Source organism: Nycticebus coucang, chromosome 4, assembly GCF_027406575.1.
Source record: "Nycticebus coucang isolate mNycCou1 chromosome 4, mNycCou1.pri, whole genome shotgun sequence".
Lineage (NCBI taxonomy): Eukaryota > Metazoa > Chordata > Mammalia > Primates > Lorisidae > Nycticebus > Nycticebus coucang.
This window is the reverse complement of record NC_069783.1, coordinates 84,009,335-84,030,466: the sequence shown is the minus strand read 5'-3', so window position 1 is coordinate 84,030,466 and position 21,132 is coordinate 84,009,335. Positions and strand designations below refer to the sequence as shown.

Here is a 21,132-nt window from a genome sequence, read left to right as displayed (position 1 = left end):
TCACAGCAACCTCTAGCTCTTGGGCTTCCCTGATTCTCCTGCCTCAGCCTCCAGAGCAGCTGGGACTATAGGCACTCGCCACAACGCCCGGCTATTTTTTGGTTGCAGTTCAGCCGGGGCTGGGTTTGAATCCGCCACCCTGGGTATATGGGGCCGGCGCCCTACTCACTGAGCCACAGGCGCCACCCAGGGCCTTTCCATGTTTATCTGCTGAAAACAACCTTCTTCTTTACCAATGCAGATGGGTCACCGAGGACTTTCTTCTCTATACCTTTGACTAATCTCCCCATCCCACTGGGTCCTTTTCTCTGGTTACTTTCCTGAGTGGGGCCAGGCAGCTGTTCCTCCACCCACTCTCCCTAGCACTCCTACTCCCCCCAATATAATATGGCCCTTCTTAGGCTTCCTTCTTCAGTTCAGACAGAACCCAGGAGTCAAGCTCAGCTCCTGCTGCCTCCTTGTTCCTTTCTCCCAGGAAAGGCAAGGGCAGAGCATTTGGAAAACCAGACAGCCTTCTGCCCTCCCCCTAGGATAGACCGGATACTGTGGTTCAAGGATGTGTCTCCATCCCCACTTCCTTCCTTGATGGGTGTGGAGGACCCTGAGATTGCCCTTCCTACCTTTACCAACGGAAAAGCTAAGACCAAACAGGAGATGGATGCGGGCCAAGGCCATCTCATTAGGTACTTTGGGTCAAAGCCCTCACACCCGCCCAGGCCACAATAGGGATCTAAGCAGTAATTCCACGGAAAAGGGCGACCCCTGGTGGTGAAGAGAAATGTGACGCCCTATCGCTCATTCCCAGGACCCTAAGGATGACAGAGGAAGGGGCGTGGCCTGGAGGACCACCGACAGAGGCTTCGATTATCAGGAAGATAAATAGAGGAAAGCCCGTGGGAGGGGGCAGAGGGGAAGAACTTATTTCTGCTGCACCTTGCCCTTAGCCACATAGCCTGTAATGATCTAACACTGCTCTGGGACTTTAACTCCACCCTTTCAGTTGGATCATCAGGAAATGGGGATAGGCATTAAATGTTTTTTGGCACATCATAAGTCATCCGGCTCTTACTGATTCAAGGGTCTGAGGCTAAGCCGTGGAATGCAGAAACTCATATTCAATAAGATTTCTTTTTCTTTTTTTTTGAGACAGAGCCTCAAGCTATCACCCTGGGTAGAGTGCCATGTCGTCACAGCTCACAGAAACCTCCAGCTCTTAGGCTTAGGCGATTCTCTTGCCTCAGCCTCCCAAGTAGCTGGGACTACAGGTGCCCGCCACAACACTCGGCTATCTTTTTGTTATTGTTGCAGTTTGGCTGGGGCTGGGTTTAAACCCGCCACCCTCAGTATATGGGGCTGGTGCCCTACTCACTGAGCCACAGTTGCTGCCCCCATCTCCAATTTTCTATGATACCTATCTCTCATCTCTAGGGACAGAAGGGCTGCTCAGCAAACGACTAGTTGTCTTAACATAAATACTCAGAATATAAAAAAATAATAAAAAATACTCAGAATAACAACCCTATGAGAACTTCCCAGACAGAAGTGGCATGCTCAGAGACTACTTGACCAGTTCACATGAGCCCCAAACCTGTCACCAGGAGAAACTGGGTGATCAACTTTGAATATCCCATCTGGGGCTATCTCTGTTTCAAGATTAAATGGAATATTTCTAGGAAGTAGCTGGTCTTGACCTAACTACATAAGAATAAAAATATCACATTATAGGGTCATGGTTATACCATCACAGACTAGGTATTTTCCTAGGGATGTCGCAGTGTACGTATGCCCAGAACAGTGTAAAACATGAAAATGGGGTTGCGGACAAAGTCCAATGTTTTGCTGGCCACTGTGCTCCCGATACAAGTGTAACCTGAGTCCTCACTTGGGAGCCAGAAATCAGCTGAGAAGAGGCCTCTGCAGAGAGGCTGCCCTGGTCTGGAGGGTGGATGAAGTAGGGCTTCAGCACAGCTCATCCTACTAAGCAGGCTGGACCCCTGAGTTCCTGGCTTGCACTGAAGGGTTTGGGTAAGTCTCTTCTGTAGCACCTGAGAGAGAAACTCCTTGGGAAACTTGTGAAGTCAGGACACTAGACCTGGGACTCAGCCCTGACACTAGACCCTGAGGTGTGAACAGAGCTCTTTGAGAGAGGATGCTGAATGAGCGCGCCTGGTTATTACCATCTGGCAGGACCTTGGCCTTAACCATGGCTCTGCTAAGGTAAAGTTGATGCCTAAGTGTCAGACACCACGGGACCTGCATCTTGGGACATGGAGAATCCAGGCCACACAGGGACCCTAAAAGGGCTAGTCCTGCCTCTGGGTTGCTCCTCCTTCTAGGGAAGGGAGTTTGCTCCAGGCAATGGAGGAGGGGTCAGGGAATTCAGCGTCTCTACCAGACTGTGGGCCCAAGACCCTACCCATCACCACCACCACCTGAAGGAGGGGCGGGGCAGAGCGCGGCTCCGGGTAGCTCAGGAGGGCTCGGCCCAGCAACTCAAGGGTCGAGTAGTGTGTCAGGGCCGGGGAGCTGGTCTTACAAGTAGAGAAGGCCCTTATCTCTCCCGCCTGCGACGGGATCCCACCGTACCGGACGCGAACTTCACATGCAGATCAGCACTTGAGATCCCGCCCCGTGGCCCGCTGCCTGATGGGATGTGTAGTTCGCTGGGGGCGGGGCCGGGAGAGGTGCGCGGACGCGTGTGTGCGCGCGTGCGCGTGTGTGTAAGTGTAGCCTGAGTCCCTTTGTGGTGTTCTGGTCCTTAAGGCCTCGCCCCGCATCGAGGGCTCTCTGTACCTGAGTTTAGCGAATGCATCGCAGGCCACAGCTTACGAGACCCCGCCCCACAGCCCACTGCCTACTGGGATTTGTAGTTCGTAGGGCCTCGGCTCTGAGCCAGGACAGACGGAGATGCTCTTCCCTGTCCTCAATTTCCCTGTAAGACCCGGATTTGGACTGTGGGCCAGGCGCGAGGCTCACACTCCCGCGTGGCCTTTTCCAACAATACCGCCTGCAGCACTGGCCTCTAAATGGACAAACTGAGGCACCACTAGGGGCGTGCTCTGGTTGAGGTCCTCCCACTGTGGGGTAAGAACTTGGCTTGGGAGACGAGGCCAGGGAGACCCAGCCTGCGCCTGGGGGACAAGACTGGGCCAGGCGAAGGTCTAAGGTTCTTTCGTTTTGAGACAGTCTCACTTTACCGTCCTGTGTAGAGTGCCGTCACGTCATAGTTCATAGCAACTCTCGTGCTCGAGCAAACCTTTTGCCTCAGCCTCCCAAGTTGCTGGGACTACGGGCGCCCACCACAATGCCCGGCTAGTTTTTCTCTTTTTTTTTGGTTTTTGGCCGTGGCTAGGTTTGAACCCGCCACCTCGGGCATATGGGACCGGCGCCCTACTCCTTGAGCCACAGGCGCTGCCCAGTTTTTCTTTTTTTTTGTAGAGACAGTGACTCACCTGATCGCCCTCGGTAGAGTGCCGTGGCGTCACACAGCTCACAGCAACCTCCAAATCCTTGGGTTTAGGCGATTCCCTTGACTCAGCCTCCCAAGTAGCTGGGACTACAGGCGCCCGCCACAACGCCCGGCTATTTTTTTGTTGCAGTTTGGCCGGGGCTGGGTTTGAACCCGCCACCCTCGGGATATGGGGCCGGCGCCCTACCCGCTGAGCCGCAGGCGCCGCCCCCGGCTAGTTTTTCTATGTTCAGTAGAGATGAGGTCTTGCTCTTCATCAGGCTGGTCTCAGATGATTCACTCGCCTTGTTCTCTCAGAGTGCTGGGATTACAGGCATGAGACCAACCTGAACAAGAGCAAGACCTCATCTCTAAAAATAGCCAGGCTTTGTGGGGAACTGCTGTAGTCCCAGCTACTCTAGAGGCTGAGGCAAGAGGATGGCTTGAGCCCAAGAGTTTGAGGTTACTGTGAACTATGATGCCACCGCATTCTACACAAGGCAGTAAAGTGAGACTGTTTCGAAAGAAAGAGTGTAAGCAGAGGTAGCTCCTGGAATGTGAAAGGACACATACCTGGTACTCGCATTCAGTGTGGCAGAAAGGGTGAGCCTTTGGAGAGGAGGAGGAGGAAGAGAAGAGCCTGCAGGGAAGAGGGGTCATAGGAGGCTCCATAGACTGGTATTTTGAGGACAGGCACGAACCCCCACCACCTGGCTCCCCACCCATCCTCTGCCACTTTTTTTTTTTGAGACAGAGTCTCATTTTGTGGTCCTCCCACCTCCCGCCCCAGAGTGCCCTGGTGTCACAGCTGACAGCAACCTCAAACTCTTGGGCTCAAGTGATTCTCTTGCCTCAGCCTCCCAAGTAGCTGGGACTACAGGCCCAGGCCACAATGCACAGCTATTTTTAGAGACAAGGTCTGGCTCTGGTTCAGGCTGGTCTCAAACCTGTGAGATCAGGCAATCCACCTGCCTCGTCCTCCCAAAGTGCTGGGATTACAGGCATGAGCCACCATGCCCAGCCCCTCTGCCACTTATTAAGTAGGTCCTGGAACAAGTTCTTTTGGCATCACTTTGCCTGTTTCCTCATCTATAAAATGAAGATAACAAGAGGATTTCCTTTAAAGCATAAATGGGAGGATTAAATGAGAAAATCATATAAAGGACAGCTCCTAGTATATAGTTCCAGCATTCAATAATGTTAAATGTTATCATGGTATTGAGGGCCCCGGGTGACCCAGGCTGTAAAGGGGTAAATCTGTCCTCTGGGAGTCCTGCCCTTCCTGCCCCAATTGTTCAGTGCCCTTGGCAGACGTGCTCCTCCTGAGCTTCTCCTGACCTGCCCACTCTTACTGTACTGCATAGTCCCACTTTCCCAAGAGATCACTAAGGAATTCCAGGGTCTCACTATTCTGATTGCCTCTAAACACCCAGCAATGATTTAGGAAAAATCAAATAAAACTTACTGAATCTTGAGGTTTATTCAGAAAATATGGCCATCCAAATTCCCAGCCATTCCTCAGATCCTGTGAAATGATCTAGAAAAATTCATTCACAGATCAAGTTTAATGGATAGAAGCATCCTAAGTCAATGCCTTCAAAGGAATGTTTTGGGGGAATTTTGATACCGGAATTAAGTATTGCAACAGATCTCTGTCAGCCCCACGTGATGAAGAAATACAACAGCTCAGCCTGAGCTGCACCTCTGGATTGGAGTCAGAGGAGCCAGAAGGGACTTTCCTAGTCTAGTGCCTTCATTTTATAGATGGGAACCCCAGGCCCAGAGATGGCAGGTAGTTAGAACCAAGTCAGGAACTTGCTAGGGAGAATCTTTTGCAATTCGGTTAGTTCTCAGCTGTAGAAATCCATTCATACCCAGAGTCCATGGACACAAAAGCAAAAAGATGGTCATCGTGGTATGCCTTGAACTTGGCTGGATCCCAAGCAGCTAAGCCTCGAAGTCAGTGTCTGATGCCTCGCTTTCCTGATTTCTCTCAGCCAGATGTTCATTCTAGGAGTTTATTAATAATGGTAATGGAACCTTGCACAGGTCCAGGCCTTTGTTTTTTTCAAAGAACCTCTTATAAGATCATCTCATTGGATCCTCACAGTCCCTCAAGATAGAAGGCCTGGGGTTTCTATCCTTACTTCACAAGTGAGGAACCTGCAGCCCTGAAGGCTTAAGCAATTATTGCAAGGCCACAGAGACTGTGCCAGTACTAGAATGGGGGAGGATTTTGCTCCCTAATCTGTTAATGTATTAGGTAAAATGTTGGGGGAGGTGTGTGCCTATTACCTGCTGGATGCCATGCCAGGTGCTGGGATTGCATGGATGATTTAACATGATCCCTGGGCTAGAGGTGTCAACAGTGTGATGGGGGAAAACACATGTGTCAAACCATAAAACATGGTGAGAGGGTGGTGCCTGTGGTTCAATGGAGTAGGGCTCCAGCCCCATATGCTGGAGGTGGTGGGTTCAAACCCAGCCCCAGCCAAAAACTGCAAAAAAAAAAAAAAAAAAAAAAACACACAAAAAACCAAACATGGTGAAAAAGGAACTTTTTCTGTAGTAGAAAGTGCTTTATATCTTGCTTGGTAGGGATGCAGGTTACATGGGCATTTGTCAGACTCATCAAACTGTACACACAATTTGTGCATTTTACTGTAAATTTGACCTTACAATTTTTAAAAATGTGAATGCTCTGAAGGACTATACCTAGCAGGGCTTTGGTGGGGCCCAGCTGTCTGGAAACAGGCCAGTGATGGATAGGTTGCCCATGGATACAAATCCACTTTTGTTAGCAGTGTGTGCCTGAAAAGTTTTCCCATGGGGGCTGTTGACCCAGATTGGCCTTGATGCCTAGAGGACTTGGGGAGCACTAATAGGGAGTTTCAGAGATGGGATATTTAAAGCTGAGTTGGTGGGAAAGAGGAATCAGAGGAGGGCAGATAAGCAGAGGGAAGCTGGTTTCCAAGCATTCCTCACAGGAGTGTGCTTGCCCAGGGGTGCCCAGATGGAAAGAGGTAGTGCCAGGGTTTGAATCGTACCCCAGTACCCCAGGCCTATTAGCGGGTGGTAAGAAACCACTGGGTTGGGATTTTCTTTTTTTTGGGGGGGGCGATTTTCAAAGCTTCTTCTCAAGAGAGGGGAAAGGCTTCTTACCACTATGTTACTGGGCCATAGCCTGGTCCTGATGCTGTTTGTCAGCTGGCATGCTTAAAGGGGAAGTGTGGACCCACTCTTCCGGAAGACTTGGCCTCTGGGTGCAGACACTGACTGGCCTGTTTTCCGCTGAATGCACAGCATGAAGTGCTGCGGGTCAGACCAGCCTGGGTTACAATCCTGGTTCTGTTTCTGAACTAGCAGCGTGACCCTGGACAGGTTACTAACCTCTCTCAGCCTGCCTGAACCAATTTCTGTTCAGCGGGAGTAATAGTGATGGTAGATGTGAGGGCTGTACGCGTTTAATGCACCAAGCGCATAATAGAAAGTCCAAAGAACGTAGCTGTTCGCAAAGTAATTGAGGCCAAGGACCTATCCATTCAAAGGGAAGCGACACTGCAATCCTGTCGCAAAGTTTTCAGCATAGCACAATTGTCCTTGGTTTCCCCAGTGCCCACGTCCAAACCTCCATTCTGGCTCTCTTTGGGTCTCTCCGTCTCCCTTCGGGACGGTCCGTGGCGGCCGGCTCAGGCGCGCCCCCGCCTGCTCAGTCCCCGGCCCCTCCCTCTGACTCACCCGGGCGGCTTCCAGACCGCTCACCTCCGGGGGCGGGGGGCGGCCGAGACAGCGCCCAGAGCCGTCGAGCAAGGCGTAGGCAGGCAAGTAGCGCGCTTCTGGGTCTGAAGATTGGGGTCCGGGCTCCCCCTCTAGGAGTCGGAAGGGTCCGGCTGATCTGGGGGCGCCGCGCCAGGAGGCGGCTCTTAGGGGCTCACTATCCCCTAGATTCCCGGAAGGAGGGGTGGGAAACGAAGGGGGTTCCGGGCCAAAGAAATGCTCTTATTTTACCCAGTTAGGGACAAACTAAACAGTACTTCTCTGGTTGGGGGGTAGGAGGGAGGAAAGGGCAGGGACGCTGTAGGTCCGGTAAATGAAACAAGTTCTAGAGTCGAGTTACCAGGTAATTCATTAGCTTGTGCAGTGTCTGAGTTTCCAGCGCAGGAGACTCTAGGCTGAGTTATCTGCTCTTTTGTTTCTCTTTTAATTTGCAAACCTCTCCCCCGCACCCCGTCTAGGTAGGGGGCCACCTTTAGTCTGGAGAGGCTCCAGTGTGGGAAACAGTGATTTCCACCCATCCTTGTCCCCTGGGTAGGTGCACAGAGTCCTACCTCTAAGAGCCACTTTCGTTTTGCACTGAATGGATGAGCCTCACCAGGGGTGGGGGTGGGGTGGGGTGGCGGTGGGAAGAGGGTGGGGATCTGTGGTTTAACTTTCTGTCCTCCTGCAGTTGGGGGAGAGGGCAGGGATATTGCTGCAAGAGGGGCTGCTTGTGTTTACTGGGGTTCCCCTAGTAAGTTCCCACTGTTGGGAGGGATGGCAACTAAAGGGAAGAGAAAGAAGTCTAGATTTATTGTCTATGATTTCCTCAGTAATTATAGCATCTCATTTAATCTTCACATTTATCTGCATGCCTATTTTACAAACAGCACAGGGAGGTTCCAGAAAGTTGCTTGCCTGAGGAAACACAGCTAGGAAGCTGCCAACCTGTCCAGCTTTTTTTTTTTTTTTTTGAGACAGAGTCTTACTTTGTCACCCCCAGTGGCATCATAGCTCACAACAACCTCAAACTCTTTTGTATTTTTAGAGACAGAGTCTCACTCTGTTGCCCTTGGTAGAGTGCTGTGGCGTCACAGCTCTTGGGCTTATGCAATTCTCTTGTCTCAGCCTCCTGAGTAGCTGGGACTACAGGCACCCGCCACAATGCCTGGCTATTTTTTGTTGCAATTTGGTGCCTGGCTATTTTTTGTTGCAATTTGGCTGGAGCCGGGTTGGAACCCACCACCCTCGGTGTATGGGACTGGCATCCTACTCACTGAGCCACAGGCGCCACCCTCAAACTCTTGGGCTCAAGTGATTCTCTTGACTCAACCTCCAACTCCTGGGCTTAGGCACTACAGGCACCCACCACAACCCCCAGCTATTTTTAGAGAGGGGGGGTCTCACTGTTGTTGTTCAGGCTGGTCTTGAACTCATGAGCTCAAGCAATCCACCCACCTCAGCCTCCCAGAGTGCTAGGATTACAGGTGTGAGCCACTGTGCCTTGCCCAAACTGTCCAACTTTCACTCTACCAGGTTATCTGCCCAGCCTCTGGTTTCCATGGAACAAAGTCCCCCCCCCCCCCAAGATTCCAACCTAGACTACCCTTTCCTCCTTCCCCCAAGAGTCTCTCTCTGGACTGGGCACAGTGGCTTATGCCTGTAATCCTAGCACTCGGGGAGGCTGAGTCGGGTGGATTGCTTGAGCTTACGCGTTCAAGACCAGCCTGAATAAAAGTAAGACCCTATCTCTACTAAAAAAGTAGAAAAACTGAGGCATGAGGATCGCTTGAGCCCAAGAGTTGGAGATTGCTGTGAGCTATGACACTGCCACAGCACTCTACCCAGGGTGACAGCTTGAGACTGTCTAAAAAAAAAAGAGCAAGAGAGTCTTACTCTGTTGACCTGGATAGAGTGCTATGGTGTGTCAGCCTAGCTCACTGCAACCCTCAAACACTTAGGTTCAAGCAATCCTCTTGCTTCAGCCACCCCAGTAGCTGGGACTACAGAACTCCCACCACAACACCCAGCTAATTTTTCTATTTTTAGTACAGACAGAGTCTGGCTTTGGTTAGGCTGATCTGGAACTCCTGAGCTCAGGCAATCCTCTAGCCTCTGGCCTCCCAGATAGCTAGAATTATAGGCATGAGCCACCGCACCCAACCCAAACTACCTTATTTTTAAGGCTGTCAGTTTGGCTGTGAAGCCATTTGGATGGCAGCTAAAGGCTGTGTTCTTTGGGGAGGACATTTAACTTTCCATCTTGCTCCCAATTTTAGCACAGGGATTGATTTGGTTTCTTTCTTTTTTTTTTTTTTTGTAGAGACAGTCTCACTTTATGGCCCACAGTAGAGTGCCATGGCATCACACAGCTCACAGCAACCTCCAACTCCTGGGCTTAAGCGATTCTCTTGCCTCAGCCTCCCGAGTAGCTGGGACTACAGGCGCCCGCCACAATGCCCAGCTATCTTTTGGTTGCAGTTCAGCCAGGGCCAGGCTTGAACCCGCCACCCTTGGTATATGGGGCCGGCGCCTTACGGACTGAGCCACAGGAGCCTCCCGATTTGGTTTCTTTCTTTCTTTCTTTTTTTTTTTGTAGAGACAGAGTTTCACTTTATTGCCCTTAGTAGAGTGCTGTGGCGTCACGCGGCTCACAGCATCCTCCAACTCCTGGGCTTAGGTGATTCACTTGCCTCAGCCTCCCGAGTAGCTGGGACTACAGGCCCCCGCCACAACGCCTGGCTATTTTTTTTTTTTGTTGCAGTTTGGCCGGGGCCGGGTTTGAACCCACCGCCCTCGGCATATAGGGCCGGTGCCCTACCCACTGAGCCATAGGTGCTGCCGATTGATTTGGTTTCAATGAGAAACTTTCATTCTATTTTCTTCAGATATTTCTCTTGTAGGCAAATAATGAGGTTTGGTTTTTGTTTTGAGACAGTCTCACTCGGTCTCCCTAGGTAGAGTGCCATCGTGCCATAGCTCGTAGCTACCTCAAACTCTTGGGCTCAAGCGATCCCTTTGCCTTGGCCTCCTGAGTACAGGCACCTTCCACAACCCCTGGTTAGTTAGGTTTTTTTTTTTTTTTTTTTTTTTCCTATTTTTAGTAGAGATGGGGTCTTGATCTTGCTCAGGTTGGTCTCAAACTCCTGAACTCAAGCTATCCACGCAGAGTGCTAGGATTATAGGCATGAGCCACTGTACCCAGCCAAATAATAAAGTTTGGTCTGAAGGTCAGTTTATTGGGAAGGCTTGCTCCAGATTTTGTTCCATTGTCCCCACTACCCCCCATGGGGCCTTGGCCCTTATCTTGAACCAGCCTGCTGACCAACAGGTGGGCCAGAGTCCTGGGCAGGGAAGCCACACACCAGTGGCTGCATAACTGGGTGTTCACTCTTTCCTAGAGCCTCACGCCCACCAAGTTCATGCTTCTCCGTGGATTCAGAAGGGTTTGGAGCCTCCCTTGCGCTGCCCCCCACTCCCTGTGTGACTTTGGCAGTCGGCAGTCACTTGTGCACTCAGGGCCTCAGTCCTCTGAAAAGCCAGTGAGTTGGACAAGACTAGTTCTAGGGTCAAATGACTGTGAGGTAAAGAGGATAGTTGTCCTGGGTCCACCCAGATGAGCTGTTCCCCCAACCCCCACCAATAGCCCAGGGCTCACACTGTGAGATGGTAAGAATGAGAAATAGAGGGAAATAGACTTGACAGTCATCTGGCATGGCAAGTGGGAGATGGGAAAAGTGTGTCATGGCCTCTGCCACTCCCTCAGAACTGACCCTTAAAAAAAAAAATCAGGGAAGGAGAAAGCTAATTGGGGGATGGAGGGAAAATGGTGGAGAGAAAGTAATCCCACCCAGGAAGTGTGCCTAACTAACCCAGGGGCAGCAGAGCTGTGCAGATGCACCTGCCTGAGATGGGTGAGTGGGGAGCATGGCTTTCCTTGCTGGTCCTGGACTCAACTGCTGTTGTCCCCGGCCTGCCTTAGCTGTAACCTGTGGCATCTGAGGCCACCGTGGCCAAACTGGGTGGACCTCCCTGCACTGTGGGCATCACTGAGGAGCCAGCCCTCAGAGTTTGCTTTCCTGTGCTCCCCAGCACTCTCCGCCCTTCCCTGTGGTGTACATAACTCAGCTTAGTACTCAGTACTGGTTGTAGGAGCTCCAGGGTGGGGCGGGGAGGGGGAAGGGAGAGGGAAGTGAGAGCTGGGTGGGGCAAGCTGGGAGGAAGAAGAGTGTTGAAAGGTGAAAGTGGGAGAGTGGCTGCCAGCAACCCAGACCCTGTTGGTGGGCAGCAAGGGCTAGGTCCTGGGGTCTGCGAACAGAGACCCATACTTGTGGAAGCCATTTTGTGCCAGGAATGGTGCCAGGTTCTGGGAGCATTGTTGTCTGATTGCAGCCTGGCAGCTCCCCAGGAGGACAGGTGGGTTGTGCCCATGTTACAAATGGAGGAACTTTTGGGCCAGGGCCCACCCAGTCCTCCTGACAGAGGCTGGCACACGGAGGTCTCCCAAAGGTCCTCACCCAGCCTGGAGGTGGATTTAGGTTTAACAGTGCCTATCCCAAGGCAGGACTATGGTGTGACTAGATACTTGGTTCTGAGCCGTTTGGAGAGGGAGCAGGGCAGGCCTAGCCATTTGAATTCAAAGGCATGTGGCATATTTGATTACTTTGACAACTCAACAAGACCCTGCCTGAGGGTCTGGCCTGCTGCCTGGTATAGCCTGAGGTTGTGGTGGAGCCTGGGAAAGAGAAGGAGATGGACTTGTTGTCTGGGGGAAAAGCACTGGCCTGGAGTCCCCAGCTCCTGGGAACACTCATGTCCCAGGGGCGGGGAGAATGTGGCATGGTTTCCAGTATTGACACCTGCCTCTCCACTCCTACAGAGAAGGGTAGGTGTTCTTTCATTTCATGCCTAGGGGCAAACAGGGACTGTGCCAGGAAGAGGCCTACTGGGGCTAATTGACTCAGGATCCTAGCCAAGCCCAGATTTCACTGGTACCCGGCAGAACTTATGTCCTCTGATAGCTGTCAAGCGTTTCCTTAAAGGTGTGCTTAATGGTGACCCGCATTCCCAGGACCCCATTGTGTCCTCAAAGACACGCGAAGTCAGGACCTGCATCCTCCTCATCCCCAGCCCCAAGAAAGTCTGATGAGACCTGTAGGCCCTGCTCTCTGCTTCTAGAGCTGTTCCAGCCTGTCCCCAGCCTGTTGAAATCCGGGGTTATCCCTTAGGTTCCATCTGCTATAATAATTGGAACCAGTAAGTCCAGTTACTCAAAAGCATTCTTTAAGTGTGAGGTTCCAGTTAGATCCAGAGAAGCAAAATATAGTTCCTGCCCTAAAGGCCCTTATAGACTAGAACAGGAGACATGTGGAACTGTGGCAGAATGGGAAAAAGTAGGAGAGGCTGCCTTGTACAAGGTGAGTTCCTCAGGATCAAAAGCATTCAAGAAGAGGATGATAGTCAAGTGTGTTGACTCGTACCTGTAATCCCAGCAACTTGGGGGGATAAGGTGGAGGATTGCTGAGGTTAGGAGTTTAAGCCTAGCCTGGGCAACATATTGAGACCCTGTCTCTAAAAATAAATGAAAACAATTTAGCTGGATGTGGTATGCATGCCTGTGGTCCCAACTACTTGGGAAGCTGAAATGGGAGGATCACTTGAGCCCAGGATTTTGATGATGTTGCCACTGCACTCCATCCTGAGGTAGATAGGTCTCCTGAGTGAGACCCTATCTCTACAATAATAATAATTAATAATAGGATGGTGAACGATGCTATAGAAGAGATTTCTACGATGCAAGTTCTAGGTACATGTTGAGAGGTGGATACGGAGCAGGACTAGGTAAGAACTTAGGCTCCTTCTAATGCTGACTTCTCTGATTCAGTGACATTCTGGGTACAGCAGCGGTTCTCGACCTGTGGATCGAGACCCACGGGAACTGTATTAAAGGATAGCAGCATTAGGAAGGTTGAGAACCACTGGCCTAGAGGAATCTATGTTTCTTTTCTTTTCTTTTTTTGAGACAGTCTCAAGCTGTCACCCTGGGTAGAGTACCGTGGCATCACAGCTCACAGCAACCTCCAACTCCTGGGCTCAAGCGATTCTCCTGCCTCCACCTCCCAAGTAGCTGGGATTATAGGCGCCCCCCACAATGCCCGGCTATTTTTTTGGTTGCATTGTTGTCTGGCGGGCCTGGGCTGGATTTGAATCTGCCAGCTCAGGTGTATATGGCTGGCGCCTTAGCCGCTTGAGCCAATCTGTCAGTGTTTCATTGAGCTTGATGGCTTTCTGTTTCACTCCACCCTCCAGCTAGACCATGAGACACAACTTGTTCTTCTTTGTCTCTGTGCAGTCTCCCCTCTCTGGGCCAAGTCCCCATCACAGCCTTGAGTAGAATTGAATAGACTCTGTGATGAGCTGCTTCAGGAACATGAAGGCATCAGGTGTACCCCCTGCTCTAGTGAAACATGAAGCAGTCAGGTCAGGCTATAAAGCAGCCTCTGAGCAGGGGCTGAAGTATGTGCTTCCAGGTAAGAAGGTTAGAACACCCAGAGAAGGCTGAGGCCTCCTGTCCCACAAGTCAGACAGCTGGGGGCTTCATGTGGGCCTAGAGGGATGGTGGAGCTTTGATGGATGTGAAGGTGAAGCTGGGCACTGAGGAAGCTGTGGGCTTGGGTGGAAGGGCTGGTTGGGGGAGGGAGAGGAGGAAGGAAAGGTCAGAGGTCAGGGTGGATCCTTCCTTGGGAGCCTGGAACAGAAGGCTGTGGGGTTGGAGATCTAATGGGGTTTTAGGAATTTCAGCCCTTCAAGTGATAAAGTCACCGGAGCATCTCAAACACTGAAATCCAGGCTCCACCAGAGGAGTCCAGTATTGGGGCTAGGCACTGGGGTTTTTCAAAAGCTCCCCAGAGTACCACTTCGGAGGCCGAGTAGATTGCCTGAACTCACAAGTTCAAGACCAGCCTGAGCAAGAGCAAGACCCCATCTCTAAAAAATAGCTGGGCGTTGTGGAGGGTGCGGTAGTCCCAGCTACCTGGGAGGCCGAGGCAAGAGAATTGCTTGAGCTCAAGAGTTTGAGGTTGCTGTGAGCTAAGATGCCACAGCACTCTACTGAGGGCCAAGGGTGACCAAGTGAGACTGTGTCTTAAAAAGAAAAAACACTCCCTAGAGTTTTGGTTTTTTCTTTGAGACAAAGTCTCACTTTGTTGCCCAGGCTACAGTGCCATGGCATTAGCCTAGCTCACAGCAACCTCAAACTCTTGGGTTCAAGTGATCCTCCTGCGAGTAGCTGGGACTACAGGTGTCCACCACAATGCCTGGATAACTTTTCTATTTAGTAAAAGAGTAAATTTCTGTATTTAGTAGAGATGGGATCTCACTCTTGCTCAGGCTGAAACTCCTTGTTCAAACTCCTGAGCTCAAGCAGTCCTCCCTCCTTGGTCTCCTAGAGTGCTAGAATTACAGGCGTGAGTCACTTCACCCAGCCTCACCAGAAAACTCTAACGTGCAAATAAGCATGAGATGCTGTTCTGGGCAGAATTCATTGGCAGTAGCTGGATCACTTTGAACATATGTTCAGAATATGGATGCTCAGGCCCCACTCCAGACCTGTGGAATGAGAATCTCTAGACCAGACCTTGGCCAGTATTAAAGACAAAATTATTCAGTGAACCTATCAGTAAAGTGTTCCTTTATTCAGGACTATCAGAGTAGGCATAGGGACCACTGTAACAGCTTCTTGCACTGGAGAGAGTATGGGCTCGACTCCGAGTACAGCATGGGCAAGTAGGAATTTATAGTCAAGGAGCAGGGTGTGGATCAGTGGATGGAAAATTACCAAGAGGAAACATCAGGGATGAGGGGGATCTGGTTACCCTGCTCAAAGGCTTTAAAAGAAAAAAAGTGGGCTCAGTGCCTGTGGCTCAAGCGGCCAAGGTGCCAGCCACATACACCTGAGCTGGTGGGCCTGAATCCAGCCTGGGCCTGCCAAACAACAATGACAGCTGCAACCAAAAAATAGCATTGTGGCGGGCGCCTGTAGTCTCAGCTACTTGGGAGGTGGAGGCCGGAGAATTGCTTGACCTCAGGAGTTGGAGGTTGCTGTGAGCTGTGATGCCACAGCACTCTACCCAGGGTGACAGCTTGAGGCTCTGTCTCAAAAAAAAAAAAAAGATTAAAAAAAAAGAAAAAAGTGTAGGGGCAGCACCTGTGGCTCAGTGGGTAGGGCGCCGGCCCCATATACCCAGGGTGGTGGGTTCAAACCCGGCCCCGGCCAAACTGCAACAAAAAATAGCCGGGTGTTGTGGTGGGCACCTGTAGTTCCAGCTACTTGGAAGGCTGAGGCAAGAGAATTGCCTAAGCCCAGGAGTTGGAGGTTGCTGTGAACTGTGACACCATGCACTCTACCTAGGGTGATAGAGTGAGATTCTGTCTCAAAAAAAAAAAAAGAGAAAGAAAAAAAGTGTGGGGTGAGAGAGATGTAACTAAACTGACCTAACAGGATTCTTGCTGAGGACAAGCCAGACAATCAGACATCACCTGGGGGATGGTAGAGGATGAAGAACATGATCAGATATTAAGGATGTTATCGAGGGTAGGGGGTTCTGGTTAAACTGGTTTAGCAAGGGTTCTTTTGCTAAGACTGGATTTTACAAGGAAGTTTGCAGATGGGCCTGGGAGAAGGAGCCCGATTAAATACAGCTAAGCAAAAAGTCTTTGTTGGCACCTATGTTTTTGTACGGCCCAAGGTAGTTCTAACTGGCAGCCAGGGTGATGAAGTCAGGCAGCCAAACCCCTTTCATTAAACCCTGCAGAGGCTGAGACTTGCAGCCTCGGCATGTGGGCTGCTTGATTTTGAGTTAGGGCCTGAGCTCTCATTTCAGTAAAACAGAATGAGAAACAGTAAAGCTGACAATTGGCTTACTCAGTGCCTGCTGGCGTGAGCTGGGGGTGGCCACTTTACCACTTCAGACCTGAGTCACAGGCTGGGCTGCCTCTGGCAGGGGATGTGGGCACAACATGTGATCGACTGTGGGATGGAGAAACATTAAGGTTTCCTTCCCCAAACTCCCCTCATTGCTTCTCCACTTCCGGAAGATGATGGCAAAAAATGCCTTCCACTATTTTGGAGGTTGAGAAAGGAAAAAGAAAGTCTTAGTCCACATGGCACATTACGTCCAATTTCCTTGCATTCGACCCCTCCCTCTTTGTTTCCTACTCAGACTCAGCATCATCTGCTCTGCTTTCACCTCCCTAAGATTGCACTTTCCCTTCTGCCCTCCTATTGCCCCTGCCTCCCCCAAGAATTTTCCTCTGGTGCCAACTTGCATGTTTCACCCTCATATTCCTAACCCTTACCCTACACCACTGGGACTGGCCTTACACAAATGCTGTGTGGATGGATGCACAGCATGAATTGGATTATGTATGAAGTGCTTGCTGGTTCTGTGGGTCTCTGCATTTTAAGCCAAACAAAGAAACTTTCTAGTGATGCAGATCTATGAAACAGACAGTGAAGCCATATCTGCTGCATTTTCTGAAATTTTAAAAAGAGGCCAGGTTGCAGGGGCTCATGCCTGTAATCCTAGCACTCTACTCTGGGAGGCCAAGGCTGATGGATTCCCTTGAGCTCAGGAGTTGGAGACCAGCCCTTAGCAAGAGCAAGACTGTCTCTACTAAAAAGAAAAAAGCTATCCTGGTGTGGTGGTATAGGCCTGTAGTCCCAGCTACTTGGGAGGCTGAGGCAAAAGGGATCTCTTGAGCTCAAGTGTTTGAAATTGCTGTGAGCTATGATGACACCAAGGCACTCAACCCAGGGCAACAGAGAGTGAGACTCTGTCTCCAAAAACAAACAAACAATATATATATTTAAAAAAATGATTGCCTTTAGCATTTTTTTTTTCTTTTTTTTGAGACAGAGTGTCACTATGCTGCCCTCGGTAGAGTGCCATGGCGTCACAGCTCACGGCAACCTCAAACTTTTTGGCTTAAGTGATTCTCTCAGCCTCCTGAGTAGCTGGGACTATAGATGCCCACCACACACGCCCTTTAGCATTTTTTCTCCAATGACTCTTGTCCAAAAGGTTGCTCCCACTGACCTACAGAATAAAGATGATATTCATCATTCTGACATTTGAGGGGAGCTGGGAATACAGAAATTATGCCTAGGGAGTGAGTTTAGAATTAGAGCTGCCATTAAGTATAATGTTAGCTGAAGGTTTTTTTTTGGTGGGGGCGCTGTGGGGAGGTTTTGTTTGTTTTTATTTTTTGTAGATGCCTTTTTATCAAGTTAAGGAAATTTCCTTGTATTCCTGGTTTGTGAAAGGTTTTAAAATTGGGTGGGGCCAGGCGAGGTGGCTCATGTCTGTAATCCTAGCACTTTGAGAGGCCAAGGTGGGTGGATTGCCTGAGCTCAGGAGTTCGAGACCAGTCTGAGCAAGAGCAAGACCCCGTCTCTGAAAACTAGTCAGGCATTGTGGCAGGCACCTGTAGTCCCAGCACTTGGGAGGCTGAGGCAAGAAGATCACTTGAGCCCAAGAGTTTAAAGTTACTGTGAGCTATGATGCCACGGCATTCCACTGAGGGTGACAAAAAAAAAAAAAAGAAAGTTTTTAAAATCGGGAATGGAGAATTTTGCTAAGTGTTTTTTCTACATCTATTGGGGTATTATACACACACACACACACACACGCACATATTTGTTAACAGGGTGGATAAGATTAATTTTTCACATTTTTTTTTTTTTTTTGAGACAAGAGTCTCAAGCTATTGCCCTGGATAGAGTGCCATAGCATCGTAGTTCACAGAAACCTCCAACTCAGGCTCAGGGTATCCTCTTGCCTCAGTTTTTCTATTTTGTAGTAGAGATGGGGGTCTTTCTTTTTTTTTTTTTTTTGTAGAGACAGAGTCTCACTTTATGGTCCTTGGTAGAATGCCGTGGCATCACACAGCTCACAGCAACCTCCAACTCCTGGGCTTAAGCGATTCTCTTGCCTCAGCCTCCCGAGTAGCTGGGACTACAGGCGCCCGCCACAACACCCGGCTATTTTTTGGTTGCAGTTTGGCCGGGGCCGAGTTTGAACCCGCCACCCTCGGTATATGGGGCCGGCGCCTTACCGACTGAGCCATAGGCGCCGCCCAGATGGGGGGGTCTTTCTTTTGTTCAGGCTGGTCTCGAACTTGTGAGCTCAAGCAATCCACCAGACTCAGCCTCCCAGAGTGCTAGGATTATAGGCGTTAACTACCTTGCCCAGCATTTTTTTTTTTTTGACAGTCTCACTTTGTCGCCCTGGGTAGAGTGCTGTGGCATCATAGCTCTCAGCAACCTCAAACTCTTGGGCTCAAGCGATTCCTCAGCCTCCCGAGTAGCTGGGACTACAGGCACCTATCACAACACCCAGCTACTTTTTAAGAGACTGGGTCTTGCTCTTGCTCAGGCTGACTTGAACCTGTGAGCTTAGGCAATCCACCTGCTTTGGCCTCCAAGAGTGCTGGGATTGCAGGTGGTGTATGTGGCTGGCATCATAACCACTGTGCTATGGGTACCAAGCCTAACTATTCTTAATAAATCAGCTTCATTGATTTTCTGTCCTGTTTTTGTTTTCTATTTATTAATATCTGCTCTTATCTTTGTTATTTTTCTTCTGATTATTTTGGATTTCATTTGCTTTTCTGTATAATGTGGTGGCGTGTGTGTGTGGCTTAAGTCATTGACTTAAATACCTTGTGCAATACCCAGAGTTAGAGCATCTGAAGCAGAAAGAGGTGTGGCTGAGAGGTCATAGCAGGGGGAATACACTGGCCCAGGGGTCAGAGACCTGGTTTCTAGTGAGCCACCCAGTAGCTGTGTGGCTTTGGACCTGGACTCTCTGAGCCTTGTTTTCTTTGCCTACATAATGGAATACGGATCATCTCTTCTTGGGCTCCTGAAAATGAAGTAGTTGATAAATTTGAAAGTATTTGCACCCAGACCAATGTGAGAGGTGGTTGTTATGGCATTGACAGTAATAATGGCTTCTCCTGTATTTCCAGATCTGGAAATAGCATGTACACACCCATCCCGCAGAGGTAGGCTGAGAACTCCATCTTCTTTTTTGTCTTTCCCTTCTTCACATCCAAGGACTGCCCCTCCTTGCTCCTCTCCTCATCCCCAGACATCCGTCCCCAGGCCTGCTCCAGTCTCTGTGCTGGTGCCCATGAGGCCACCACTAACCCTTTCCTTTCCTGCAGTGGCTCTCCATTCCCAGCCTCAGTGCAAGCTCCCGGCCTGCACGTGTGGAGGGTGGAGAAGCTGAAACCAGTGCCTGTACCACAAGAGAACCAGGGAATCTTCTTCTCGGGGGACTCCTACCTGGTGCTGCACAATGGCCCAGAAGAGCTCTCCCACCTGCACCTGTGGATAGGTGAAGGGGTTGGGATGGGTAGGGGTCTGGCCCAGGGCAGGGATGGGGGATGGGGGATGGCAGGGGTCTCAAGGGCCTTGCTCTGACACCTTCCACCCATCCTAGGCCAGCAGTCATCCCGGGATGAGCAGGGGGCCTGCGCAGTGCTGGCCGTGCACCTCAACACCCTGCTTGGGGAGCGGCCTGTGCAGCACCGTGAGGTTCAGGGCAATGAGTCCGACCTCTTCATGAGCTACTTCCCACGTGGCCTCAAGTACCAGGTCAGCCCCACCTCCAGGCACCGCTACCCTGCGGCTTCTCTCACAGGCAGCCCACCTTCCAGCTAGTTCTTAACCTGTGGAAGGTCTGGGTGCCCTCAGGGATGGGTCCCCATCTTTCTTCCTGGGATGAGGAACAGAGGGCTCTGGGCCCCCTGCCATTCCACTCAGATAGTCCATCTGGGCTGCAGGAAGGTGGCGTGGAGTCAGCCTTTCACAAGACCTCCCCAGGCACCCCAGCAACTATCAAGAAACTCTACCAGGTGAAGGGGAAGAAGAACATCCGTGCCACTGAGCGGGCGCTGAGCTGGGACAGCTTTAACACCGGGGACTGCTTCATCCTGGACCTGGGCCAGGTGGGCAGGCCAGCCAGATTGAGCATTCTGTATTAGCTCCGTCCTGTAAAAGGGTGGGGACCTGGAGGCCAGAAAAGAGGGAGGCCAAGGAGCTGTAAGTCCATTCTAAGCAGGACCACTGGGCCATTAAAAAAATCCCTGTTTATAAGGACAGAACCTGGCTTCCTCTGATGTCTAACCATTCATTGCCTCTAAAACTCTGGAGCTTAGTCTGTCCTCTCAGAAGCCTTTGTTGTTGGGAGTTAGCAGCCTGCCAGACCTTTCATTAATTTGTTCACTTATCTGTTCATTCAGTTGATCTATGGCGCCTTCTCTGAGCCAGTACAGGGACCATAAAAGCTTATCCTGGGGAGGCAGCCAACATGGGCTGGTCACTTTCCATAACCCATGGTGGGATGTGATGAGGGCTTTAAGGTGCGCAACAGCTATGTACTGGGGAACTTTACAGCAGAGAGAGAGGGACTCAGTAGCCTGAGCTGAAGCCAGTTGTCCTAGGAAGGTACCATTCAGCACAGATGGGAAATGCCATTCCAGGCAGAGAGAGAAGGTGAGCAGAGGCACCAAGGTGGGGAGGAGTGCAGATGTGCATGTTGACAGCCGGGAGTGGTCGAGTGGGACCAGGAGCAGGGGGAGTGAAATTGCTGAGGAGGGTGGAGCCCCAGGACATGAAATTGCATGTCTGCCTGGAGAGTGGACCAAATCTTGTGGTGCTAAAGAGTTCAGTCAGGAAGATCAATCCAGGAGCTGTTTGTAAGGAGGACTAGCTGTGAGATGAGGCAGCAATCCAGTAAACAGACCTTGCTATTACCAGGTCAGCAGAGGTGATGAGGGCTCTGCTTAGCAGGGCTGCAGGTGGGAATATGAGATGCTGAGCTCCAGGACACCACTCATCCACTCACCCATTCAGTAAATAT

General features: G+C 50.7%; 1 protein-coding gene across 5 annotated transcripts in view; it reads left to right on the top strand.

Annotated features, from left to right (window-relative positions):
• Positions 1-21,132, top strand: part of CAPG (capping actin protein, gelsolin like) — a 49,888-nt gene that overhangs the window by 23,881 nt on the left and 4,875 nt on the right. Inside the window, exons 1-5 of one of the 5 annotated variants that reach the window (XM_053586812.1) lie at positions 1,934-2,025; positions 19,235-19,270; positions 19,433-19,605; positions 19,711-19,865; positions 20,054-20,218. In XM_053586812.1, coding sequence (XP_053442787.1) covers positions 19,248-19,270; positions 19,433-19,605; positions 19,711-19,865; positions 20,054-20,218 — 516 coding nt within the window. In that variant the 5' untranslated portion in view covers positions 1,934-2,025; positions 19,235-19,247. Of the gene's footprint in view, positions 1-1,933; positions 2,026-7,736; positions 7,757-11,601; positions 11,621-19,234; positions 19,271-19,432; positions 19,606-19,710; positions 19,866-20,053; positions 20,219-21,132 lie in introns of those variants that run through there. The other 4 variants (XM_053586816.1, XM_053586813.1, XM_053586814.1 and 1 more) reach the window with 4 other exon arrangements.